We start from the raw sequence: 27,331 nt of genomic DNA, 5'->3' as shown, positions 1-27,331 counted from the left end.
CATTCTCGTGTTACGCAGCACGTTTGAGCTTCTTGAGAACCAATGAGGTTCATTCTCGTGTTACGCAGCACGTTTGAGCTTCTCGAGAACCAATGAGGTTCATTCTTGTGTTACGCATCACGTTTGAGCTTCTTGAGAACCAATGAGGTTCATTCTTGTTACGCAGCACGTTTGAGCTTCTATAAGAACCAATGAGGTTCATTCTCGTGTTACGCAGCACGTTTGAGCTTCTCGAGAACCAATGAGGTTCATTCTCGTGTTACGCATCACGTTTGAGCTTCTCGAGAACCAATGAGGTTCATTCTCGTGTTACGCATCACGTTTGAGCTTCTCGAGAACCAATGAGGTTCATTGTAGTGTTACGCATCACGTTTGAGCTTCTTGAGAACCAATGAGGTTCATTCTCGTGTTACGCATCACGTTTGAGCTTCTCGAGAACCAATGAGGTTCATTCTTGTGTTACGCAGCACGTTTGAGCTTCTTGAGAACCAATGAGGTTCATTCTTGTTACGCAGCACGTTTGAGCTTCTATAAGAACCAATGAGGTTCATTCTCGTGTTACGCAGCACGTTTGAGCTTCTCGAGAACCAATGAGGTTCATTCTCGTGTTACGCATCACGTTTGAGCTTCTCGAGAACCAATGAGGTTCATTCTCGTGTTACGCATCACGTTTGAGCTTCTCGAGAACCAATGAGGTTCATTGTAGTGTTACGCATCACGTTTGAGCTTCTTGAGAACCAATGAGGTTCATTCTCGTGTTACGCATCACGTTTGAGCTTCTCGAGAACCAATGAGGTTCATTCTCGTGTTACGCAGCACGTTTGAGCTTCTCGAGAACCAATGAGGTTCATTCTTGTGTTACGCATCACGTTTGAGCTTCTTGAGAACCAATGAGGTTCATTCTTGTTACGCAGCACGTTTGAGCTTCTATAAGAACCAATGAGGTTCATTCTCGTGTTACGCATCACGTTTGAGCTTCTTGAGAACCAATGAGGTTCATTCTTGTGTTACGCATCACGTTTGAGCTTCTCGAGAACCAATGAGGTTCATTCTCGTGTTATGCATCACGTTTGAGCTTCTCGAGAACCAATGAGGTTCATTCTCGTGTTACGCATCACGTTTGAGCTTCTCGAGAACCAATGAGGTTCATTGTAGTGTTACGCATCACGTTTGAGCTTCTCGAGAACCAATGAGGTTCATTCTCGTGTTACGAATCACGTTTGAGCTTCTCGAGAACCAATGAGGTTCATTGTAGTGTTACGCATCACGTTTGAGCTTCTTGAGAACCAATGAGGTTCATTCTCGTGTTACGCATCACGTTTGAGCTTCTCGAGAACCAATGAGGTTCATTCTCGTGTTACGCATCACGTTTGAGCTTCTCGAGAACCAATGAGGTTCATTGTAGTGTTACGCATCACGTTTGAGCTTCTTGAGAACCAATGAGGTTCATTCTCGTGTTACGCAGCACGTTTGAGCTTCTCGAGAACCAATGAGGTTCATTCTCGTGTTACGAATCACGTTTGAGCTTCTCGAGAACCAATGAGGTTCATTGTAGTGTTACGCAGCACGTTTGAGCTTCTTGAGAACCAATGAGGTTCATTCTCGTGTTACGCATCACGTTTGAGCTTCTCGAGAACCAATGAGGTTCATTCTCGTGTTACGCAGCACGTTTGAGCTTCTCAAGAACCAATGAGGTTCATTCTCGTGTTACGCATCACGTTTGAGCTTCTCGAGAACCAATGAGGTTCATTGTAGTGTTACGCATCACGTTTGAGCTTCAGCAAGAACCAATGAGGATCATTCTCGTGTTACGCATCACGTTTGAGCTTCTGCAAGAACCAATGAGGATCATTCTCGTGTTACGCATCACGTTTGAGCTTCTCGAGAACCAATGAGGTTCATTCTCGTGTTACGCATCACGTTTGAGCTTCTCGAGAACCAATGAGGTTCATTCTCGTGTTACGCATCACGTTTGAGCTTCTCGAGAACCAATGAGGTTCATTCTCGTGTTACGAATCACGTTTGAGCTTCTCGAGAACCAATGAGGTTCATTCTCGTGTTACGAATCACGTTTGAGCTTCTCGAGAACCAATGAGGTTCATTCTCGTGTTACGCAGCACGTTTGAGCTTCTCGAGAACCAATGAGGTTCATTCTCGTGTTACGCAGCACGTTTGAGCTTCTCGAGAACCAATGAGGTTCATTCTCGTGTTACGCATCACGTTTGAGCTTCTCGAGAACCAATGAGGTTCATTCTCGTGTTACGCAGCACGTTTGAGCTTCTGTAAGAACCAATGAGGTTCATTCTCGTGTTACGCAGCACGTTTGAGCTTCTCGAGAACCAATGAGGTTCATTCTCGTGTTACGCAGCACGTTTGAGCTTCTCGAGAACCAATGAGGTTCATTCTCGTGTTACGCAGCACGTTTGAGCTTCTCGAGAACCAATGAGGTTCATTCTCGTGTTACGCATCACGTTTGAGCTTCTCAAGAACCAATGAGGTTCATTCTCGTGTTACGCAGCACGTTTGAGCTTCTCGAGAACCAATGAGGTTCATTCTAGTGTTACGCATCACGTTTGAGCTTCTTGAGAACCAATGAGGTTCATTCTCGTGTTACGCATCACGTTTGAGCTTCTATAAGAACCAATGAGGTTCATTCTCGTGTTACGCAGCACGTTTGAGCTTCTCGAGAACCAATGAGGTTCATTCTCGTGTTACGCAGCACGTTTGAGCTTCTCGAGAACCATTGAGGTTCATTCTCGTATTACGCAACACAGATGAATTGATCTAAATAAGACTAGTAATACGCATTAAAAAAATATGGTCAGTTTTATTTCATGCTGAATTTAATAATGCACGCTTTTTTTGGCCAATATTTACGACGTTGCTTGATTTTAAGTTGGCAGCAAAATCATAGTGAGTTTCATTGTGAATATTCGTTATATCACAAAAACAAGCATGTTCCCCTGCAGAGCCCGAACCCTTGGTATGCTTCTCCACCTGAGCCTCACGCAAACACACGCGGGTTATTTTTGAACACCGTGTGCCAGAACAGAGTGTCAGTGAGGGAGAGAAACAAAGAGCGAGAGAATCCTCAGCAGAGATGGGAATAAAGCGAGAGAAATGGAGACTGCACAGTGCTGCTCTCCTGAATAAAGTATCTGTGTCTATAAATAACACGCAGCGCTCACACTGTTATTTAGCCACATTTTTCCTCCTCATCCTGTAACGGTGATTTGATCATTCGCCTTTTCATTTTTCAGCATGCACTTTCTCTATTATTAAGGAACAGAGCGTTTGTTTGGAAATTATTCACGTTTGATGGCTTCGGTGTTAATTGACACGTACACAATTGTTTGTTTTTGAAACCTGTAAATCCTGTATTAAGCAGGGCTGCATGAGTAGTCAAAAAATTAAAATGAAATCGTGATATGGCTTAGTGCGATTATTAAATCGCAATCGCTGCAATTTAATTAAATGAATAAATGCGTTGCGTCTTTCAGAGTGAAGCGCAGCACTGTTTATTTATACAATAGCTCACGATCCAGTGTCTCAGAGCGACTCTGTTCGCAGTAAATGCTGCTTGTTTGGGTCGATTTAACATACATTTAAAAAAAACACAGACATGTTTCCATACATGAGAAGCGCTTATAAAACGACTGTTGTCAACAAAAGTAAAATTAAAATTAAATACAATTTTTATTTGACAGTAAAATATTACAATAGTATTATTTCTTATTTTGATTAATATTTTTCAGTATTATTACTTTAGTTATTATTATTTTATTTCATTTTTTTGCATTATTACTTTATTTAAATATTTATTTATTTTATTTTTATTTAGTGCTATTACTTTTAGTTATTATTTTTATTTAGTATTATTACTTTAGTTATTTTTATTATTTTGTTATTTTTTTAGCATTATTACTTTAATTAGTATTATTTTATATATTATTACATTTTTTATTTTGTACTATTACGTTGTTGTTGTTATTTATTTGTTATTTTATATTTTTGGGAGGCAAATTGTGTAACCCTACAAACATGCATAGGAAATCTAGAGCTTTGTTTTTAAAACACATTTTAAATTGCAATTTTGTTTTGTTTTTATTAGAAAAATCATAATTCGTTCACTCAGAGAAGCACCACTCACAATTTCCTCTTAAATTTGCAAATGTAGATCAGTAATAGACCTGTTGGACAGTTGCCTTAACAGATCAAGAGTCAATTTTGTAATATGTAGTAAATTGCACACTGGTCTAAAGAAAGGCCTGCGTAATTAAACTCACCTTATGACTAGTCATTTTAGTCAACCATCATGACCAATCACATTTTTTCCCCCCACGTTAACCATGTTTTCTTTTCTCTGAACTCATTTTAATACATTCAGATTAAAATCCTGCACACTCTCCAGTTTCCACCATAATTCATGCAGAAAATGTGTTAAAACTGCATGGCTCTGTCCCGGCCCTCATGAATATTAATGAGATGAATTAGTTTTGAATGACGCGTAGAACAGCTGACGGATTGCGGAGAACCGAGTTGCTGGACATATTGCCCGTGACTCACGCAGCCTCTGACAACGACACGCAAGATGTCGAGCGGCGAGTCAACATGTTCTCCGAAAATAAATATTTAGCCTTTTGTTGTCTTGTTATCGAGCTGTGACAGAAATTACCCTGCTCTTATTTAGCTCAATAGACTGGATATCGTTCTGGCCTGGAGACCAATTGTGTCTCATTTGCAACATGCCGCACAATCCGGTCCGTCTATATTCATCTCGGCTGTCGTAATCGAACCGCTGAGTGCAACTCTACACTTGTGCTGGTCTAGAAGATTAGAAGCCACATGAGGACCATTAAGTAACTTGTATTATAGTTTAAGATCCACATTATTGTGTGTATTTGTAGAAGTTCAAGGTGGTTTGTTACACTGCCCTCTTTCAGGTCCTCTTTGGGTGTGTGTTTTGCTGTTGATCTGGAGGTGTGCTTGAATCTCTTCAGGTTCTTCATACTTACTGTGAACCCGCCGTCATTCACCGGCCTTCTGATCATGTGACGCGTCACCTGACAGATCTATATGTTAATTTTTCATATGTTGTTATTTGCTCTTTGGCAAATTGCTTTGGTTTGTTACTCTTTTGTAAGTCGCTTTGGATAAAAGCATCTGCTAAATGCACAAATATTATGTAAATGTTACGTTTGTTCGATATTGGGGCCACTTAATTTGGAGAAAATATCTAAATTTTTTCTGAGAAAATTGGGGATTTTAAAATGATAAATATATATATATATATATATCTCAATTTGCTTAATAATACTAATTTTTTTAATGATATCAAATTATTATATTTATAATCTAATAATAATAATAATAATAATAATAATAATAATAATAATTATTATTATTATTATATAATTAAAAATTAACAAAATAATTTAAAACAAAATATGAGATTACTTTTAAATAAATTGAGTATTATATTAAAATAAAATAATATCTATTTTACAGTAAATTTGCAATGTTAAAATTAAGAAAATTAAAATTGCAATGCTAATGATGAGGGGAAAACGGCTTAAAGTGCCACAGTGCTGCGCTTCACTCTGGAACATGCAGCGCATGTTTATGTTATTAAATCAAAGCCTTTGCCATTTAATTATCGTACTAAGCCATATTGCAATTTCATTTTTATTCTGATTAATCATGCAGACCTGTTCTGAAATGCTAAGTTTAAATAATCAAATATGATATGATATGATATCCATCTCATGTGGTCCTTTTTCCGTTCTTGAAAGCACTATATAAATGCCTCCATTCATTCATCGGCTGTTTGTATGTTTCTATTTCAGGCAAGTTTATTAATAAATAACATAAATAAACATAACTATTTGCTTCATTCATGAATATTCGACATGCATGACGATGTGTACATGTTTCAGGCCTATTCATCACTGCATAAAGTGCATGCTTTGGCGTTTTTACATTGAGATGATTCATGTTTCTTCCTGATGAAGTGAACCAGTGAAATGAACTAATGTGAGATGAATCAGTTCGTAAGCGTCGCATCGATGTGCTTTAGAGGGTCTGGTTATCTGTGCTGTCTGTGTACTTGATAGCTGGCGTCTCCTTTGCATACTAACGACCAACCGTGGGAAAAAGCCGTATAATTGTGTGTAATATCTCTGTGTGTGTGTTTGTGGAGGAGAGATTGAGGCAGAGGAAAGGAAAAATCAATACCAACCCATGGAGAGCAGCTAACGGTGTAATTGGCTTCAAAGTCATCAGGTTCACTGCGCTCCCCTCATGTACAGTCCTAATGTGAGATCAGCGGATAGTGTGTTAATAAATATACAGTATTGAACATCTTCATGCGTATAACTGTGATACTTGCCTCAAACTCTCTCACTTGTTCTCACTTTAAAGTCAGTACGACGCGCTTCTTCTCATCTCCCTGTTTGAATGCTCTATTCCCTCTTGTGCGGTTTTTAATTAATTTTACATTGGTTTGCTTGTGTCTTTGCTTGGCTTCCTAAAACAACAACTTTAAACAACAAGGGACGCAACCTATGTAACAGTAAGAGCTAATTATTCATGATGCTGTTTGAGGTCTTATCGTGTTTGAGGATGATTGTTTGAACACATATTTCCATGTTTACTGTTATATTGAAAACTTCTGGCTGATCTCTTTGCATGTCGCTTTAATGAAAGGTGTGTTTTAATGATGCATAAACCGAGATCAGAGAAAAGGTCTTGTGATTGATCTTTAAACGGCTTGTTTGTTCACTAGTGTCTCGGATTGCTTCTCATCTGCGGTTTTATCCTGTTATTGGACTGATCAACTTCTTTTGCTATGTTGAAATTCGCATTATTTCAGAGCATATTAAAAGTATATTTTGCTTTCAGGGGTGAATTGAGAGTGTTTGAGGGGTGTAACTTTTCATTTTCTCCAGACGACATGATTATGGTCATTATTTTTAAATGTTTAAAGTCCCCCTGTGGTGAAAATCCAGCTTTTAATGTTGTTTGTGTCTATGTGGTGTTTTTAATCTGCTTTAAGACAAAGCATGTGTAAGTTCATAAGTCGACAGCATTGCTGAGTATTTCCTCCTTAAAACTGCAGTGAACCAAAGACAGTCTCAAAAACACGCTTTGAAATCGCTGGTGTTTCTGACGTCACAAACTACCTTGTAACCAATCAGATCAACTTGTGATCGTCAACCAGTGGATCTCTGAGCTGAGTGAGTGAGTGGAGGCGGGGCTCATTTGCATATTCATAGAACCACGCATACTAAATGAGGCGAGGGTGTCGAGTTACATTCAAGATATTTTAAAGCAATTTCATTTTATTTCATATTTGTGATCAAAGATGAGTTTTAAGGGATACAATTATTGACTACAGGGGGATTTTAAATTAAAAATGTGTTTAATTATATAGATAAATATGTTGCATATATTGTATTTAATATATATATATATATATCTTATTTTGACACTTTCAAATAGATTCAGGTTGGAATTGTTTCATTGAACTGATTTTAACAGGAATTAATCAAACGTTTAATCGACTCTAACACTGTTTTTGCCACTGAAGTGTAAGTCAGAGACGCTATATAAACAATCCCTGTGTTAATGCTGTCATGCTCATGATTGCACTGTCAAACTAGTCTAATGACGAGGTTTTAGTAGTCACATTAAAGTGCATATAAATAATGATATTTTCGCAATGGTTTTGCTCATGATGTAATAATTAAGCAGTCCTAAATATCAGTGATTTTTGCCTTTCGATTTTGAAAAATTCAGTGTTTTGCCGAGTCCAAATTTAAAAATGTCAGGAATAAGAAGATTGCATCAGCACAAACCCTAGTGACCAACAGTGAACCGCTGTCTGCACTCTGATTCCTCGGTGCGGTCAACTGGTGCCAGTTTGAGTGCCAGTCCGTGGCATATGCCAGGCTAATGCAATAATCCTGATGCCTTTTTCTGTGCCTTTATTTACAACGGTTGTTTGAAGGTTTTTCTGCTCTCTCGTTCTCTCCCAGCTGAAGCAGCGGGAGCATGGATGAAAATAGACGTGTTTTTCCACACCGTTGAGGGCCGAGAGAGTAGAAACTGAGAGAAAGGATGGGAGACGGTGGTACCTGAGCAGATGGAGTGGCGCAGCGTGAAGTGGGCAGTGCCAGGGATACACACGTCACAGAGGGCACCGCGACTGACACCGCCGCGAGCGCTGCACAATCAGCCGTTTCAGATGATTAGCTTACATACAGTGAGGAAAATAAGTATTTGAACACCCTGCTATTTTGCAAGTTCTCCCACTTGGAAATCATGGAGGGGTCTGAAATTGTCATCGTAGGTGCATGTCCACTGTGAGAGACATAATCTAAAAAAAAAAAATCCAGAAATCACAATGTATGATTTTTTAACTATTTATTTGTATGATACAGCTGCAAATAAGTATTTGAACACCTGAGAAAATCAATGTTAATATTTGGTACAGTAGCCTTTGTTTGCAATTACAGAGGTCAAACGTTTCCTGTAGTTTTTCACCAGGTTTGCACACACTGAGGAGGGATGTTGGCCCACTCCTCCACACAGATCTTCTCTAGATCAGTCAGGTTTCTGGGCTGTCGCTGAGAAACACAGAGTTTGAGCTCCCTCCAAAGATTCTTTATTGGGTTTAGGTCTGGAGACTGGCTAGGCCACGCCAGAACCTTGATATGCTTCTTACAGAGCCACTCCTTGGTTATCCTGGCTGTGTGCTTCGGGTCATTGTCATGTTGGAAGACCCAGCCTCGACCCATCTTCAATGCTCTAACTGAGGGAAGGAGGTTGTTCCCCAAAATCTCGCAATACATGGCCCCGGTCATCCTCTCCTTAATACAGTGCAGTCGCCCTGTCCCATGTGCAGAAAAACACCCCCAAAGCATGATGCTACCGCCCCCATGCTTCACAGTAGGGATGGTGTTCTTGGGATGGTACTCATCATTCTTCTTCCTCCAAACACGTTTAGTGGAATTATGACCAAAAAGTTCTATTTTGGTCTCATCTGACCACATGACTTTCTCCCATGACTCCTCTGGATCATCCAAATGGCCATTGGCAAACTTAAGACGGGCCTTGACATGTGCTGGTTTAAGCAGGGGAACCTTCCGTGCCATGCATGATTTCAAACCATGACGTCTTAGTGTGTTACCAACAGTAACCTTGGAAACGGTGGTCCCAGCTCTTTTCAGGTCATTGACCAGCTCCTCCCGTGTAGTTCTGGGCTGATTTCTCACCTTTCTTAGGATCATTGAGACCCCACGAGGTGAGATCTTGCATGGAGCCCCAGTCCGAGGGAGATTGACAGTCATGTTTAGCTTCTTCCATTTCCTAATGATTGCTCCAACAGTGGACATTTTTTCACCAAGCTGCTTGGCAATTTCCCCATAGCCCTTTCCAGCCTTGTGGAGGTGTACAATTTTGTCTCTAGTGTCTTTGGACAGCTCTTTGGTCTTGGCCATGTTAGTAGTTGGATTCTTACTGATTGTATGGGGTGGACAGGTGTCTTTATGCAGCTAACGACCTCAAACAGGTGCATCTAATTTAGGATAATAAATGGAGTGGAGGTGGACATTTTAAAGGCAGACTAACAGGTCTTTGAGGGTCAGAATTCTAGCTGATAGACAGGTGTTCAAATACTTATTTGCAGCTGTATCATACAAATAAATAGTTAAAAAATCATATATTGTGATTTTTGGATTTTTTTTTTTTAGATTGTCTCTCACAGTGGACATGCACCTACGATGACAATTTCAGACCCCTCCATGATTTCCAAGTGGGAGAACTTGCAAAATAGCAGGGTGTTCAAATACTTATTTTCCTCACTGTATATCATGGTGCATTTTTAATATTGAGAACCGCATAAAACCATCTCAAATGATGGTGCGTATGTTCATGTGCAACTACTGATTCTCAAAATGTACTTAATATTGAATAAGTCTTTAAAGTCCCCCTTTAGTCAATGATTTTATTTCTTACAACTCATCTTTGATCACCAAAATGACATATTTAAACATTTCTTAAAATAACTTGAATGTAACTCGACACCCTTGCCTCATTTAGTATGCGCGGTTCTATGAATATGCAAATGAGCCCCGCCTCCACTCCCTCACTCAGCTCAGAGATCCACTGGTTGACGATCACACGTTGATCTGATTGGTTACAAGGTAGTTTGTGACGTCAGAAACACCAGCGATTTCAAAGTGTGTTTTTGAGACTGTCTTTGGTTCACTGCAGTTTTAAGGAGGAAATACTCAGCAATGCTGTCGACTTATGAATTTACACATGGTTTGTCTTAAAGCATATTAAAAACACCACATAGACACATAAACAACATTAAAAGCTGGATTTTCACCACAGGGGGACTTTAAGGATGCATGAATCTGAACACAATCGATCTGATTAGTGGCACTCAGTGTTAATTGGCTCAGATTGGACTGGCCGGCAGAAGTCTTGATCGTTTCAACTTGCTCTGTTACAGAAATAGCAAACATTATTGGCTGTTGTTTCGCCTACTACCTGTGTCAGCCTGGAAGGAGCAGAAAGGCGTGATTGGCGTTTCTCTCGACATGTTCTCAGAGCGACTGAAGACAGAATGAACGGAGAGACAGAGAGTGTGTGTGTGTGTGTGAGAGAGAGAGAACAGGGGCGTGACGGGGTGAAGCGTTTGTTCTGCCCTCCAAACACACACTCGGGTAATTGGGGTGATTCACAGACGTGTGTGTGTGTGTAATTGGGGTACGGGGCAGATGTGCACCACATGGGGGGAGGGAGATCTATTCTCTCTTGGTGACAGAGCCTGTTGCCATGGAGCTCCTCATCCTATTGGTCGAGGCCTCATCCAATCAGGCGTCAGTTTCATCATTGAGAATTTTCTGTCGGTCTCAAACGGAGGGAAGTGGAGATTGCATAAGGGTTGTAATGGGAGCCAAAACAGCCCCAGATTTTACCCTGACACACTTATTTTTAGAGCCTGAAAGATGGAGATGGGCTGAACGATATCTCTCCCACACAGCGTGAGTGATGCATCATGGTCTAGCAGAGCACTGTTTGTGGTGTTCATGGTTTTAAGTCCCTGTTCGTCTTGATCTGGGTCAGGGTTATTATTGAGAAAGTCCCCCTGTGGTGAAAATCAAGCTTTTAGTGTTGTTTAGAGTGGAGGCGGGGCTAATTTGCATATTCATAGAACTAAATGAGGCAAGGATGTAGTTACATTTTCATTTGGTTTAGGTTAAGCAAAAAAAGCATGTTAGGTTAACTAAAGCTTAATAAAAACTATATAGACATTTTTTTTTAAAAACCTAATAAAAATTACAAAAACGCTTCTTTACTCTAGGCATGTGCACGAGTACTCGGACATGACAGCAAGAAAATAATGATCGCCGTGACGTAAAAAATATTTTGATTGCTTATTGACGCATTTTGGGCCGTTCCTGAGGTCTGATTGGTTGGCGTTAGGACGGCATACCTTCCAGAGCGGCGAATTAAAGTGAAACTGTGGATTTGAAAGCGCACAGTGATGCCTGGAGTCACTTTGATCATGAAGAAACTGTGCAAGATGAGCAGTCACTGAATCATCCATTCAAGAGATTCATTCAAAAACACTGATTCATCCAGTAATGAAACAAGTTTTAATGAGTGAGTCACTGAATCATCCATTCAAGAGATTCGTTCAAAAACACTGATTCATCCAGTAATGAAACAAGTGAAGTATTTATGAGCGAGTCATTGAATCATCCATTCAAGAGATTCGTCATCAAATCGTGCTATAAGTGTACATTGTTTTATAAAAAATTAACATATGAATATATGAATATCTTGTATTGCTCGTTCGCTCTTTCTCTCTCTCTCTCTCTCTCTCTCTCTCTCTCTCTCTATATATAGGTTGTATTGCTCCTTCTCTCTCTCTCTCTCTCTCTCTCTCTCTCTCTCTCTCTCTCTCTCTCTATAGGTTGTATTGCTCATTTTCTTTCTTTCTCTCTTTTTCTCTCTCTCTCTCTCCCTCTTTCTTCTCTCTCTCTCTCCCTCTTTCTTCTCTCTCTCTCTATAGGTTGTTGCTTGTTCGCCCTCTTCTCTCTCTTTCTATAGGTTGTATTGCTCCCCCTCTCTCTCTCTCTCTCTCTCTCTCTCTCTCTCTCTATAGGTTGTGTTGCTCGTTCGCCCTCTTTCTTCTCTCTCTCTATAGGTTGTATTGCTCGTTTTCTTTCTTTCTCTCTCTCTCTCTCTCTCTCTCTCTCTCTTACACACACACAAACGCTCTCTCTCTCTATAGGTTGTGTTGCTCGTTCGCCCTCTTTCTTCTCTCTATAGCTTGTATTGCTCGTTTTCTTTCTCTCTCTCTCTCTCTCTCTCTCTCTCTCTCTCTCTCCCTCTCTCCCTCCATAGGTTGTGTTGCTCGTTCGCCCTCTTTCTTCTCTCTATAGCTTGTATTGCTCGTTTTCTTCTCTCTCTCTCTCTCTCTCTCTCTCTCTCTCTCTCTCCCTCTCTCCCTCCATAGGTTGTGTTGCTCGTTCGCCCTCTTTCTTCTCTCTATAGCTTGTATTGCTCGTTTTCTTTCCCTCTCTCTCTCTCTCTCTCTCTCTCTCTCTCTCTCTCTCTCTCTCTCTCTCTCTCTCCCTCCATAGGTTGTGTTGCTCGTTCGCCCTCTCTGTTGTCGTCAGGTCATGTGACGTCACCCCCCCCCCCCCAGCCCACTCAGTCCGGTGGGACCGACTCTGACTCATCTCTCCTCTCTTCTGCTGTTCTTTCAGTTCATCCCTCCTTCTTTTCTCTCGTTATTTGCTTCCTCTCTGCGTCGTCCTTCTGTCTGCGCCGTCGTTCTCGATCTGTTGAAACAGGGAATCCTTCTGTGACGCATTTCCCCTGCAGTTCAGCGCGTTACAGTGATACACACACACACACACACACACACACACACACACACACAGGCAGTGTTATAAAACCACAGCGCAGCATCATTCACTCTTATTCTCTCTCTCATTCTTTACTCATTTTCTCACACTCGTTTGGTTTTGGGTGAATGAAACATCATATATATACGAGTATAAATATAAATACTAATGAATATAATGTATATTGAATATAAATTCAGCTGATTTTTATCCAAAGCGACTTGCAAACGAGGAACAAAAGCAGTTCGTCAAAGAGCCAATAATATTCTCAGTTTAAGGTTATTAGATGACTACAATATACATGTTGTGCATTAAGTTTATTTTTGCAGTTTCACCTTATTTTGCATTTGTTTTTGTCTTTTGCTTGATTTTTGAATGGTGGCTTTCATATTTTTGCTTTGTTCTCCATCATTAGTATTTGACTTCAGACATTTAACTCAATAACACTATTTATTAAGAACAAAATCTTTTCTTAATCTTTTAAGTCCTCACATCTTTTCTTAGGTGCTGTTTCTCTAAGATACTAAACCATGTATTACTTTATTTTCATATATTTTTATTATTTAGCTGTTTCGTTTTAATAGATTTTATTTGATAATTTATATTTGTTTGTTTATAATAAAAATAATGCAAGATACATGTTTTAATTCCTCACCCACCAGCAGAATGTTAATTTTGGAATATAATTTGGTGAATGAAAATTATTAGTTTTCCTACATTTCACCATGAATATGACTTCCCAGAACAAAGATATTGTGGTTATTATTATTATTTATTTATTTTTATTCTATATGCAACGCCTCTGATATCTGCTTGCACTGCGGTGAGGTAACTTGACACAATGGTGTGGTGTGTCTCTTAACTGGGTCACTGTGTGTGTGTGTGTGTGTGTGTGTGTGTGTGTGTGTGTGTGTGTGTGTGTGTGTGTGTGTGTGTGTGTGTGTGTGTGTGTGTGTGTGTGTGTGTGTGTACACAGCTGCCCAGGTGTGTTGTAAATATGTGTGTGTCCAGCTGCCCAGGTGTGTTGTATTGTGTGTGTGTGTGTGTGTGTACAGCTGCCTAGGTGTGTTGTATAATGTGTGTGTGTGTGTGTGTGTACACTGGTTTATTTCTGTCTGCCTCACTGAGATCATGTGGTCGTTCGGCCGGCGGAGCGACGCGCTCCACATCACACCTGAAGACATTAGTGTTTGCTTCTCATATTCATGTTCAATATCTCACTCTTGCTCTCGAACACAAGCGGCAGCAGCTGATGTTGGCGTCTCCTTGGCAACAGAAGGAGAGAGAGAGAGTGTGTGTGTGTGTGTGAGAGAGAGAGATGGCGACGGCTCATTCATGAACGCTCTTCTCCCTCATTCATTCTCCTTCATCTTCTTCTTGAGTTGATTCTTGAGGACGGCCTCGTTGCTGCAGTGTGTGTGTGTGTGTGTGTGTGTGTGTGTGTGTGATTGGTCGGCGGTGTCATGTGCTGCTGGTGACGTGTTTTCTGCAGTCGGGAACCCCAGCTCTCTTCAGTCTCTGCAGTGTGACGTCAGCGCTGGAGTTTCCTTCGCTCTTTCAGCGGCTCAGTCTCTGCTGCGGTCTTATGAGAGTGTGTGTGTGTGTGTGTGTGTGTGTGCGTTTTACAGCAGATGGCAAGTTCCTCAACACAACACAAAATGCACTGTTCCATGTTCCGCTGTACACACACACACACACACACACACACACACACACACACACACACACACACACACACACACACACACACACACACACACACACACACACTCTCTCTCACACTCCTCTCTCTCTCTCAAACACACTCTCAAACACACTCACACACACACTCACACACACGCTCTCTCTCTGTCTCTCTCTTTCACACACACACACACACTCACTCGCTCACTCTCACACACTCTCTCTCTCTGTCTCTCTTTCACACACACACACACACTCACTCTCTCACACACTCTCTCTCTCTGTCTCTCTCTTTCACACACACACTCGCTCACTCTCTCTGTCTCTCTCTCTGTCTCTCTCTCTCTCTCTCTCTCTCTCTCTTACACACACACACACACACACACTCACTCTCTCTCTCTCTTTCACACACACACTCACTCGCTCACTCTCTCTGTCGCTCTCTCTCTCTCTCTCTCTCTCTCTCTCTCTCTCTTTCACACACACGCACACACACATACACAGGTATAAAGTTTTTTTTGCACACTCCAGTGATTCCTGTGTTTTATAGTGTAAGAATAGGGAGCGATCACCTCATCTGAGTCTGCAGTGTGTGTCTCAGTGTGTTGTGTTCAGTGTATGTCGTGTTCAGTGTGTGTGTCGTGTTCAGTGTGTGTGTGTCTCAGTGTGTCGTGTTCAGTGTGTGTCTTCAGTGTGTGTCGTGTTCAGTGTGTGTGTCGCGTTCAGTGTGTGTGTCGCGTTCAGTGTGTGTGTCGCGTTCAGTGTGTGTGTCGTGTTCAGTGTGTGTGTCGTGTTCAGTGTGTGTCGTGTTCAGTGTGTGTGTCGCGTTCAGTGTGTGTGTCGCGTTCAGTGTGTGTGTCGCGTTCAGTGTGTGTGTCGTGTTCAGTGTGTGTGTCGTGTTCAGTGTGTGTCGCGTTCAGTGTGTGTGTCGCGTTCAGTGTGTGTGTCGTGTTCAGTGTGTGCTCAGGATGGGAATGTTCTTCAGAAACATGGATGACCTACATTTGCCCAAATGTGTGTTGAGATCCTGTATCCCACAATGCAATGCGTTTCATCTTCCATTTCAAGTGTGACGAATGAACCGAAAGCAAAATCCTCCTTCATCGCTGGTGTTGATCGGACTGTCAAGAGTCTGTACACAAACTGGATTAAAAATGTCACAATTTCTGCAGTGATTCCACTCAATAGATGCAACATTCAGTCAGTTATTATTAAAACGCTTGTACATACGGTCACAGTTTCTGCACTACATTTCCCACGTGTGTATGCAATATCTGCACTTCTGTGTTCCTATATACATTTGTTATATGATGTTATGTTATATGTTATAACATTTATAACATAACATATGTTCTATTTTTTACGTTGTTTTGTTATGTTACATGTTATGTTAAATGTTACATTTAAATGTCAACATAACATATAACACAACACAACATATATAACATAGCACAACATGTTATGTTACATGTTATGTCATATGTTTGTTAACAACAAAATAACAAAATACAACTTATATGTAACATTTATAACATAACATGTATTCTTTACTTTGTTTTATGTTTTATGTTAAATGTTACAATTAAATGTCAACACAACATATAACACAACAAAACATATATAACATCATATTACGTTATGTAATGTTAACATATAACAACATAACAAATAACAAAATAACAGAACACATAAGATATATGTTGTGTGTTACATGTTATGTTTTATGTTATGCAGTGTTATATTTTATGTTGTGTTATGTGTTATAACATAACATATAACAGCACATAACATTAACAGACCATTTATCATAACATAACACATTACATAACATGCAATGTAACGTGTTGTGTTATGTTATATGTTATGTTTGCTTGTTATTTACTGTCATTGTGAAGCGTCCTTGAGCTTGGAAAAGGCGCTATATAAATTAAACTTATTATTATTATTATTATTATTATTATGTTATATCATTTTGTTGTATTTCAATGTACTGAATACTACTAATGTCTTGTGTGACTGAACGTTCTGCTCTTTCTGATGGTGGTTGTGTTGATCGGGTCAGGCAGCAGCCGAGTTTATTATTACATACTGCTGTTTTATAACTGTATATGCGCATCCTCCAGTATGTAGTGCGCTGGTATTACATGCCAAACACAGTCTATGACGACACGTTTACAGGCATGCTTTCTATCCCACATGCAGATGCATTCACACCGTCTGCTGCTGCATTCACTCACATTCATCATATTTGTTGTAGTATTTTCAGTTTTACAGACAAATAAACAGTGCAATCACAGCAGGACAGGACCAAAGACAACTACACAAATAAAAAAATACGATTTTTGCCCAACGTGACATTATGGAGAAAGTGGAATTGTAAAAATGGATATATAAAATACGTAAAATAATTCATTTAAATAAGTAAATAATAAAAGATACCGCATGGCCAAATTTGCAATGGAAACACTGGTGAAATTTAAGGAGAGTGATAATTAGATTTCAAATAGTGTCATCATTGTCTCTGACTTTGACTAACAGTCGAGAACCCACGAGAAAGTTCAAATCCGTGATATTCAAAATTAAGAAATAATTATAAACAATGACACATGTATTTTTACCTAAACAAACAGGTCATTGTTTAAGGAAAAAAGGCAATGATGATCAAGAACAATTGCCGGATATTTAAACGAGATGTGAAAAAAACATGGAGGTGTTTTCACTCTTAAACGCATGCATCTCGCTTTAATCTGTTTATATTGTGTGTTTGGTTTCATGTAACCGGTGTGTTTCTCTCCAGCAGGAGCTGTGATGGTTGTGTGTGTGTGTGAGCGCCGTTCAGGATGCAAGGAAACCTAGAAGACACTCTTTCACCATGACGTGCCCCCCGCGCTCTTCTCAGCCATAGAAACGCACACACACACACACACACCGAAAAACACACACCACCACACTACAGCACCTGGTGTGTCAGGTAAAATACTGATGACTTGATCACATGATACTTGCAAAAAGTACAGTTTTACTACCAGTAAAGCATAAGTTCACTTCAGAATTAAAATGTCCTGATAATTTACTCTCCTCCTCGTCATCTAAGATGTTCATGTCTTTCTTTCTTCAGTGGAAAAGAAATGAAGGTTTTTGAGGAAAACATTCCAGGATGTTTCTCCATATAGTGTCTTCAATGGGGTCCAACGGGTCGAAGGTCCAGATGTGAGTTTCAGTGCAGCTTCAAAGTCTCGACTCGATCCAGCCGAGGAATAAGAGTCTTATCTAGACAAACCATCCGCCATTTTATAACAAAATAAACATTTATATACTTTAAACCTCTAAACTCGTCTTGCACGTCCACAACTTCACACATTACGTAATCACGTTGAAAGGTCAAGCGTGACGTAGGTGTAAGTACAGACCCAGTGTTTAGACCTAGAAGTCAAACGCCATTTACAAAAGAAAAGTTAAAACAATGATCTCGGACGATTTTGAAGTCGGAGGAGAAAATGAGATTGAGTTTTTCGCCCTTCCCTACATTTCTGACCCGAAACACGCTTGACCTTTCAACGTGATTACGTAATGTGTGTCGCATCACAGCTTGTGCAAGACGAGCATGTGTGGATAAAAGTATATAAATGTTTATTTTGTTATAAAATGGCGGATGGTTTGTCTAGATAAGACTCTTATTCCTCGGCTGGATCGTGTTGAGACTTTGAAGCTGCACTGAAACTCACATTCGGACCCCATTGAAGACACTATATGGAGAAACATCCTGGAATGTTTTCCTCAAAAACGTATATTTCGTTTTGATTAAAGAAAGAAAGACATGAACATTTTGGATGACGTGTGGGAGAGTAAATTATCAGGAAGTTTGGATTCTGAAGCGGTCACTCATGTTGCATCTCCTCCTCCTCTTGTGTTCCTCAGCCGCTGTCTGGGTTTGTAAGGTGTGCTGGTTTGCGCTTTAAGGGAAAATGTCAGTGGTTTTCCCTGCCGACGGGATGGAGAACAACGACGATACGATGCTCACCGATGCTCCCGAAGGCATCCGTGGAAAAACCATCCCATCCGCTCCCTCTAAAGACACCAACCCAGACATAACAGATCCTGACGACAACCTTTCCCAGGATGCTCAGGTAACCTCTGCAGATTTCACAAGCACTAGGAAGGAGACTTGAAACTAGGGCTGGGCAACATTTTTCAAAAATCTTTTTCTTTTTTTTTCAATTAATCGTTTTTTAAAATGTGGTTGATTTTCAAGTTCAAACCTCCAACGGTTATTTTCTAACTCTCCTGACTGATTTGTGGGACAAAAATGGCGGATGGTGGATTATGATTGGTCAGATCGCCTGTCAATCAAACTCTTTGCGATGGGTCAATTATTTATCTATCACCCAAAAGCCAGTATTGGTTTTCCTCCACTGTTCATAGGCTCGCAGCCTCCATGTTACAGCTAATGCTGTGATATTTTATGTTTGTTTGATCTTAAACATAAAATAACCTGATCCTGTTTGATCAAGGCATGCGACTCTTCTGACTACTTGTTTTCCAATTTTCAGCATCAATTATTCATTGTATGCATTTGAAATATAGAGTTGGGTTCTGTTTTAATGTACCCCAAGTGTACCTAAAATAAAATGAGTTTAATATACAGGTTTGTGGCTCATATTTTCTTTTTATTAATTAACCACTTGTGAACTTTTGTTCACTGTTTTTACAAATATAGGATTTGTATTAAATATATATTCATTGAGTCGAATCGGAAATCGAATTTAGAATCGTAATCGAATCGAGAATCGAAATCGAATCGAATTGAATTGGAACATCTGAATCGATACCCAGCCCTACTTGAAACTTTCTGTTTTCCAAGATGATGTTGGTCTCAGGCAGTTTGAAGTTTTTCTGTAGAAATATGAAATATTATTAGAATGTAAATCAGCTGTTTTCTATGTGAATATATAGTAAAGTGTAATTTATTCCTGTGATCAAAGCTGAATTTTCAGCATCATTACTCCAGTCTTCAGTGTCACATGATCCTTCAGAAATCACTCTAATATGATGATTTGATGCCCAAGAAACATTATGATTATTATCAGTGTTGAAAACAGTTTCATATTTATGTGGAAACTGATGCATTTTATTTTTCAGGATTCTTTGATGAATAGAAAGTTCTAAAGAACAGCATTTATTTGAAATTGAATCTTTTGTAAGATTATAATTTTTCTTTACTGTCACTTTTGATCAATTTAATGACCACAAACTGGTTTTACATGGTTAGACTTCAGCATTAATGAGCATAAAATGAGTTAAAACTTATATTTAAAAAGCACAATGCATTAAATTCCAGCTAAAACTTTCTGATCTGCCACAGGCCAGGTTTTAATTGAACTGAATCAAAAGAAAAAAGGCTAAAAGTTGATTTAAGTGGTGACCAGTTACCACACCAGAAATATTCATGTAAAATTTAACCTAAAATCTTGATATTGAATATGTTATTTGTCAACTTCCTATCTGTGAAGTATCGACCATCAAGTTTTGTTTGGTGCTGAAGTTCATCATTAATGAATGATTTTAAATGGTCACTAATAAACATTGTGTTTTGTCCCTACAGCGGCGCTGTCAGAATCATGGACACACCAGGAAACGAGCCAAGGTAAGAGTGTGTAGAAATCTAAGCCTAAGTAAGAGTGTGTAGAAATATAAGCCAAGCTAAGAGTGTGTAGAAATATAAGCCAAGGTAAGAGTGTGTAGAAATATAAGCCTAGGTAAGAGTGTGTAGAAATATAAGCCAAAGAAAGAGTGTGTAGAAATATAAGCCAAAGAAAGAGTGTGTAGAAATATAAGCCAAGGTAAGAGTGTGTAGAAATATAAGCCAAAGAAAGAGTGTGTAGAAATCTAAGCCTAGGTAAGAGTGTGTAGAAATATAAGCCAAAGAAAGAGTGTGTAGAAATCTAAGCCAAGGTAAGAGCGTGTAGAAATATACGCCAAAGTAAGAGCGTGTAGAAATATACGCCAAAGTAAGAGTGTGTAGAAATATAAGCCAAGGTAAGAGTGTGTAGAAATATAAGCCAAAGAAAGAGTGTGTAGAAATCTAAGCCAAGGTAAGAGCGTGTAGAAATATACGCCAAGGTAAGAGTATGTAGAAATAAAAGCCAAAGAAAGAGTGTGTAGAAATCTAAGCCAAGGTAAGAGTGTGTAGAAATCTAAGCCAAGGTAAGAGTGTGTAGAAATATAAGCCAAAATAAAAGTGTGTAGAAATATAAGCCAAAGTAAGAGAGTGTAGAAATATAAGCCTAGGTAAGAGTGTGTAGAAATATAAGATAAGGTAAGAGTGTGTAGAAATATAAGCCAAATTAAAGTGTGTAGAAATCTAAGCCAAGGTAAGAAAGAGTGTGTAGAAATCTAAGCCAAGGTAAGAGTGTGTAGAAATCTAAGCCAAGGTAGGTAAGAGTGTGTAGAAATCTAAGCCAAGGTAAGAGTGTGTAGAAATTTAAGCTAAGGTAAGAAAGAGTGTGTAGAAATTTAAGCCAAGGTAGGTAAGAGTGTGTAGAAATCTAAGCCAAGGTAAGAGTGTGTAGAAATTTAAGCTAAGGTAAGAAAGAGTGTGTAGAAATCTAAGCCAAGGTAGGTAAGTGTGTGTAGAAATCTAAGCCAAGGTAAGAGTGTGTAGAAATTTAAGCCAAGGTAGGTAAGGGTGTGTAGAAATCTAAGCCAAGGTAAGAGTGTGTAGAAATCTAAGCCAAGGTAGGTAAGAGTGTGAAAGAGTGTGTGGAAATCTAAGCCAATGTAATAGAGTGTGTAGAAATCTAAGCCAAGGTAGGTAAGAGTGTGTAGAAATCTAAGCCATGGTAAGAGTGTGTAGAAATCTAAGCCAAGGTAGGTAAGAGTGTGAAAGAGTGTGTAGAAATCTAAGCCAAGGTAGGTAAGAGTGTGTAGAAATCTAAGCCAAGGTAGGTAAGAGTGTGAAAGAGTGTGTAGAAATCTAAGCCAAGGTAAGAGTGTGTAGAAATATAAGCCAAAGAAAGACTGTGTAGAAATCTAAGCCTAGGTAAGAGTGTGTAGAAATATAAGCCAAGGTAAGAGTGTGTAGAAATCTAAGCCAAGGTAAGAGCGTGTAGAAATATACGCCAAAGTAAGAGTGTGTAGAAATATAAGCCAAGGTAAGAGTGTGTAGAAATCTAAGCCAAAGAAAGAGTGTGTAGAAATCTAAGCCAAGGTAAGAGCGTGTAGAAATATACGCCAAGGTAAGAGTATGTAGAAATAAAAGCCAAAGAAAGAGTGTGTAGAAATCTAAGCCAAGGTAAGAGTGTGTAGAAATCTAAGCCAAGGTAGGTAAGAGTGTGTAGAAATCTAAGCCAAGGTAGGTAAGAGTGTGTAGAAATCTAAGCCACGGTAAGAGTGTGTAGAAATCTAAGCTAAGGTAAGAAAGAGTGTGTAGAAATCTAAGCCAAGGTAGGTAAGAGTGTGTAGAAATCTAAGCTAAGGTAAGAAAGAGTGTGTAGAAATCTAAGCCAAGGTAGGTAAGAGTGTGTAGAAATCTAAGCTAAGGTAAGAAAGAGTGTGTAGAAATCTAAGCCAAGGTAGGTAAGAGTGTGTAGAAATCTAAGCCACGGTAAGAGTGTGTAGAAATCTAAGCCAAGGTAAGAAAGAGTGTGTAGAAATCTAAGCCACGTCAAGAGTGTGTAGAAATCTAAGCCAATGTAATAAAGAGTGTAGAAATCTAAGCCATGGTAAGAGTGTGTAGAAATCTAAGCTAAGGTAAGAAAGAGTGTGTAGAAATCTAAGCCAAGGTAGGTAAGAGTGTGTAGAAATCTAAGCCATGGCAAGAGTGTGTAGAAATCTAAGCTAAGGTAAGAAAGAGTGTGTAGAAATCTAAGCCAAGGTAGGTAAGAGTGTGTAGAAATCTAAGCTAAGGTAAGAAAGAGTGTAGAAATCTAAGCCAAGGTAGGTAAGAGTGTGTAGAAATCTAAGCCACGTCAAGAGTGTGTAGAAATCTAAGCCAAGGTAGGTAAGAGTGTGTAGAAATCTAAGCTAAGGTAAGAGTGTGTAGAAATCTAAGCCAAGGCAGGTAAGAGTGTGTAGAAATATAAGCTAAGTTAAGAGTGTGTAGAAATCTAAGCCAAGTTAAGAGTGTGTAGAAATCTAAGCCAAGGTAAGAAAGAGTGTGTAGAAATCTAAGCCAAGGTAAGAAAGAGTGTGTAGAAATCTAAGCCACGGTAAGAGTGTGTAGAAATCTAAGCCAAGGTAAGAAAGAGTGTGTAGAAATCTAAGCCACGTCAAGAGTGTGTAGAAATCTAAGCCAAGGTAGGTAAGAGTGTGTAGAAATCTAAGCTAAGGTAAGAAAGAGTGTGTAGAAATCTAAGCCAAGGCAGGTAAGAGTGTGTAGAAATATAAGCTAAGTTAAGAGTGTGTAGAAATCTAAGCCAAGGTAAGAAAGAGTGTGTAGAAATCTAAGCCACGTCAAGAGTGTGTAGAAATCTAAGCCAATGTAATAAAGAGTGTAGAAATCTAAGCCAAGGTAGGTAAGAGTGTGTAGAAATATAAGCCAAGTTAAGAGTGTGTAGAAATCTAAGCCAAGTTAAGAGTGTGTAGAAATCTAAGCCAAGGTAAGAAAGAGTGTGTAGAAATCTAAGCCAAGGTAAGAAAGAGTGTGTAGAAATCTAAGCCAAGGTGTATTTAGAATATGGTAGTTGTGTAGACTATCAATGTAGGGAAATAAATCTCAGATTTCTTTAAAAATATCTTAATTTGAGTTTCAAAGATGAACGAGTTTATTTTTGGGTGAACTGTTGATTCTAGTTTTACTGCTGAGTTTGTTATCGCTGCTTCCGTTCGACCTCTCACTCAGTTCTGTTGCCTTTGCACTAGTTGGCAAGCCTGCGAGTGTGATGATGGTCCTTTCCAGATGTTACACACACACACACACACACACACACACACACACACACACACACACACACACATACATATGCTTAGTCCACTCAGATAAGATTTATCAGCCCTTTACCAACTAAATTAAACAACATTTTAAAAGCATTAACTTCCATGATGCAACACTAGTGCAACAGGATATTCCGTGTTAAATAATGTGGGACTGTGTGAAAGTATTAGAATCTGATTGGGTGGTTAAAACATGATCTATTCTGGGATGTTCCTACTTAGATTTCCTGAAATTATATTTAAAACATGTAGTAAATTTAAGTGATTTTGGTTGAAAAAAAAAAAATGCATTGCACAATTTCAGTTTTCTCTTTCTAATTGTGATTCTTTAATTGAGGGGCATATCAGAGAGTTTCTAGTAATTACATCTCGTTAATACAGTCATCCAGGCAGCGAATGATTCGTCACAGTCTTGTTTGCATCAGCAGAAAAGATGGGGAAGTTTTGATGTTTAAATGAAAGGTTATGAATGCAGATGTTTTCTGTAGAATATTGTAGAACGATGAATCATTCATAATAAGAATTGAATGTGAAATTGAAGTAAATAGATTTCATGTTGATAAATAAGTTAAAGGGTAACTCTCGGCAAAATGCAACCTAGGGTCTTTTTGTTAATCTACCTGAGGCAAACTTTTCGTTTCTTCCACCGGCATTTTGACAGTCAAAAATAGTCGATCTCCATAACATGAGGAGAGTACAGATGGAAAGCTCCTAAAGCTTAGTTCAATATAAATTCACGGATAATTCGTTGTTTTGTCGTTAGTGAAAATCAATATTGACCTGGTATTTGAAAAAGGATCCTCATATAAGAAGCAATACTAAAAACTCAGAGTCAGTTCATGCGCATTCGGAGATCGACTATTTTTGACTGTCAAAATGCCGGCGGATGTAAACAACAACAGAGACAGTGAGTTGTTCAAAATATTTCTTTTTAGTAAACTCTGTGGACACAAACACTGTTCTCAATGCTGGAGTTCATGTGTAGAGCCGCTGGTGATACTGAGAGCACAGTTTCATGTTGTGTCGAGCCTTCTTAGTGTTTTAAAAATAGCGATTTTTGATGCTATCATAGTCGTGCCCCAAGCACTCCCATTCACAAGGCATTTAACCTAAAACGAAAATACGGCCATCCTAATTATGCTTTTAAACGAAAGTTTGCCTCGGGTAGATTCACAAAAAGAGCCTAGGTTGCATTTTGGCGAGTTACCCTTTAATGGACAGCACCAGTGTCAGCACAATATTCACCTTGTTCATTCCCATAATGCATCTCCCAGGTATGAGATTTGAATTATTTGCTAATGTCTTTTGCTGATCTGTCTTTGTCCTGTGTCTCTGTCTCAGTCGAATGCAAAGCTCAAGCTGGTGAGGAGTCTAGCAGTGTGTGAAGAATCATCAGGTCCGTTTTCAACTGAAGGTCCTCCAGAATCACAGGTAATGTCACATGATCACAGGTGACGTGATGTCACAGTCGGTACAGTACCGAATAAATCTGTACAAGATCTCACTAGAATTGATTCTGTGATGTTTCATGATCCGTTGCAAACAGTTCAAACGGACACCATTAAGATATTGCCATTAAATTCATATGCACACTATATATATATACGCATGAATATTTAGTGTTCATTAATATTCATGTTTTTTGTTTATTCAATCCACCTGCACCCATGAAGGACATCATTCAGCTTCACATCAGCTGTCCATCCGATAAAGAGGAGGAGAAATCCTCAAAAGACGAGTACGAGAATGAGGAGAGGGAAAAGAAGGATAAAACTCCACGCAAGATGCTCTCGCGCGGTAATAACACACACTTCCTGCTCTCACTATTCAATCTAAAGATATAAATAACATGCAGAACAATTCTGCAAATAAAATATACATTTTTATAAATATTAATTTAAATGTTTGTGTGTGTGTGTGTATGTATGTATATATATATAATTGGTTTTACTTAATACTAAATTATTGCAAAATATCAAGATGCATAAACTAATTTGAACTTGATAAAAAATAAATCTGTAAAATAAAGATATTTATATTTTAGAGAAACTCCTTGATTCTGTAATCATATTGTATTATCAATAGAGCATAAATAAAAACAATCAACGATGCACATTCTCAGCGATGTCAAAATAAAAATGCGGTAAAAATCAGAATATCGTGCAAAAGTTCATTTATTTCAGTAATTAAACTTAAAAGGTGAAACTATTATATTACATAGACTCGTTACATGCAAAGTGAGATATTTCAAGCCTTTATTTGTTATAATTATGATGATTATGGCTTACAGCTTATGAACATTTTCAAAATTTCTGAGATTTTGAATTTGGGGTTTTCAAATATTTCAAGTTTCACCTGTAAAGTGCAACCAAGTCCGCTCTTAACACTTATCAGCCAAACAAAAAGAACCGATGATTCAAAAATACCAAATATCACCCGATATATCGGTCGACCGCTAGCTAAAAGTAGGGTCCCACTGTATATTAAGTGGCGTTAAGTACTATGTACTTACATCAAAAAATAAGTACAATGTACTTATTGTGTTCATGTTGTATTGTAAAACACTTTTGCTGCTATTGAGGTGTGATATGGGTAAAGTTGGGGACAGGTGTGGTGGATTGGGTAGGTTTAAGGGTGAGTTAAGGTGTAAGGGAAGGGTCAACTGTGTAATTACAAATGTAATTACATAAATTAATTACAGCTGTAATTACATGCATGAATTTTTCAAATATAAGTACAATGTAAAAACATGTAGTTACACAATAAGTACATTGTGTCAAATTATTAATTTCAATGTAAGTACATAGTACTTAAAGCCACTTAATATAAAGTGGGACCAAAAGTAGTTCTGGGTAACACTGCCTCACGATATAATACAATATGTGCAGTCATGATACATCGAAATAAATATTATAATACGATAAAAAAAAAGAGTTCTGTAATAATTCTGTTTAACTAGATGAGCTGCTTCAGTGATTGAGCCTTCATGTTTTAGTGGTGACATTCACATTGATCCGATGTTTCCCGTTCTCTTCCAGACTCCAGTCAGGAATACACTGATTCCACAGGGATTGATGTGCACGAGTTCCTGGTGAACACACTGAAAAACAACCCCAGGTACACAGGCCTCGCTCTAGACACAACAGTGACATCAGACTCGCCAGCGTCTCACACTCATCCTCAGCCCTCGTCTCTGGTTACACTCGGGGTTTCCTTTGTCCGCCTCAGGCTACGTCTACATCAATCCGGATACATTTGGAAACGGCGTTTTTGCTTAAAAACGCTCTCCGTCCACACTAGCGTTTTCAGGCGTTTCAGTGTGGATGAGAAACTTTTGGAAAATGCCTGAAAACACTAAATTCTCCTTATAACTGCGCATGCGTAAAAGCTCACTGAGATGATACAGACGGAAAAATAAATAATTGATAAGTTATCACGCAATTCAATAGTTTTATTTAGCAGAATATCTCAGCATTCACTGATCGTCCAGGTCGCTCTCTCTCATTATTATATGTCTGGTCTGAAACGCGACTGCTCTCATGTTTAGCAAATGTGAGTAAATTCTGTCATCTTTGCAGGACTGTGATATGAAGAGTGTGTGAAGAACATATCTTTAGCAACAGTGTGAAAGTGAAAGCACACAACAGGCACAATACCGCTATAAACATCAATATCTATTGGTACAATATGCGTCACATGACTAAACTTACGTCATCGTTTTTAAATACCTCAGTTTTGACAGTCCACACTACAACACGAAACCGGCGCTTTCCACTTTATCCACTTTG

At 38.9% G+C, this 27,331-nt stretch overlaps 1 protein-coding gene across 1 annotated transcript in view; it reads left to right on the top strand.

The window, feature by feature from the left end:
• The window catches only part of r3hdm2 (R3H domain containing 2), a 79,524-nt gene that overhangs the window by 17,643 nt on the left and 34,550 nt on the right, over positions 1-27,331 (top strand). The window contains exons 2-7 of the mRNA XM_079883512.1: positions 17,410-17,583; positions 18,531-18,739; positions 20,215-20,256; positions 24,885-24,974; positions 25,217-25,340; positions 26,582-26,660. Of these exons, the coding sequence (XP_079739638.1) occupies positions 18,578-18,739; positions 20,215-20,256; positions 24,885-24,974; positions 25,217-25,340; positions 26,582-26,660 (497 nt within the window). The 5' untranslated portion in view covers positions 17,410-17,583; positions 18,531-18,577. The remainder of the gene's footprint in view (positions 1-17,409; positions 17,584-18,530; positions 18,740-20,214; positions 20,257-24,884; positions 24,975-25,216; positions 25,341-26,581; positions 26,661-27,331) is intronic.

Source organism: Squalius cephalus (assembly GCF_949319135.1).
Source record: "Squalius cephalus genome assembly, chromosome: 10".
In the NCBI taxonomy this organism is placed as follows: Eukaryota; Metazoa; Chordata; class Actinopteri; order Cypriniformes; family Leuciscidae; genus Squalius; species Squalius cephalus.
The sequence above is the reverse complement of the archived record's forward strand: the minus strand, read 5'-3'. Positions and strand labels throughout refer to the sequence as shown.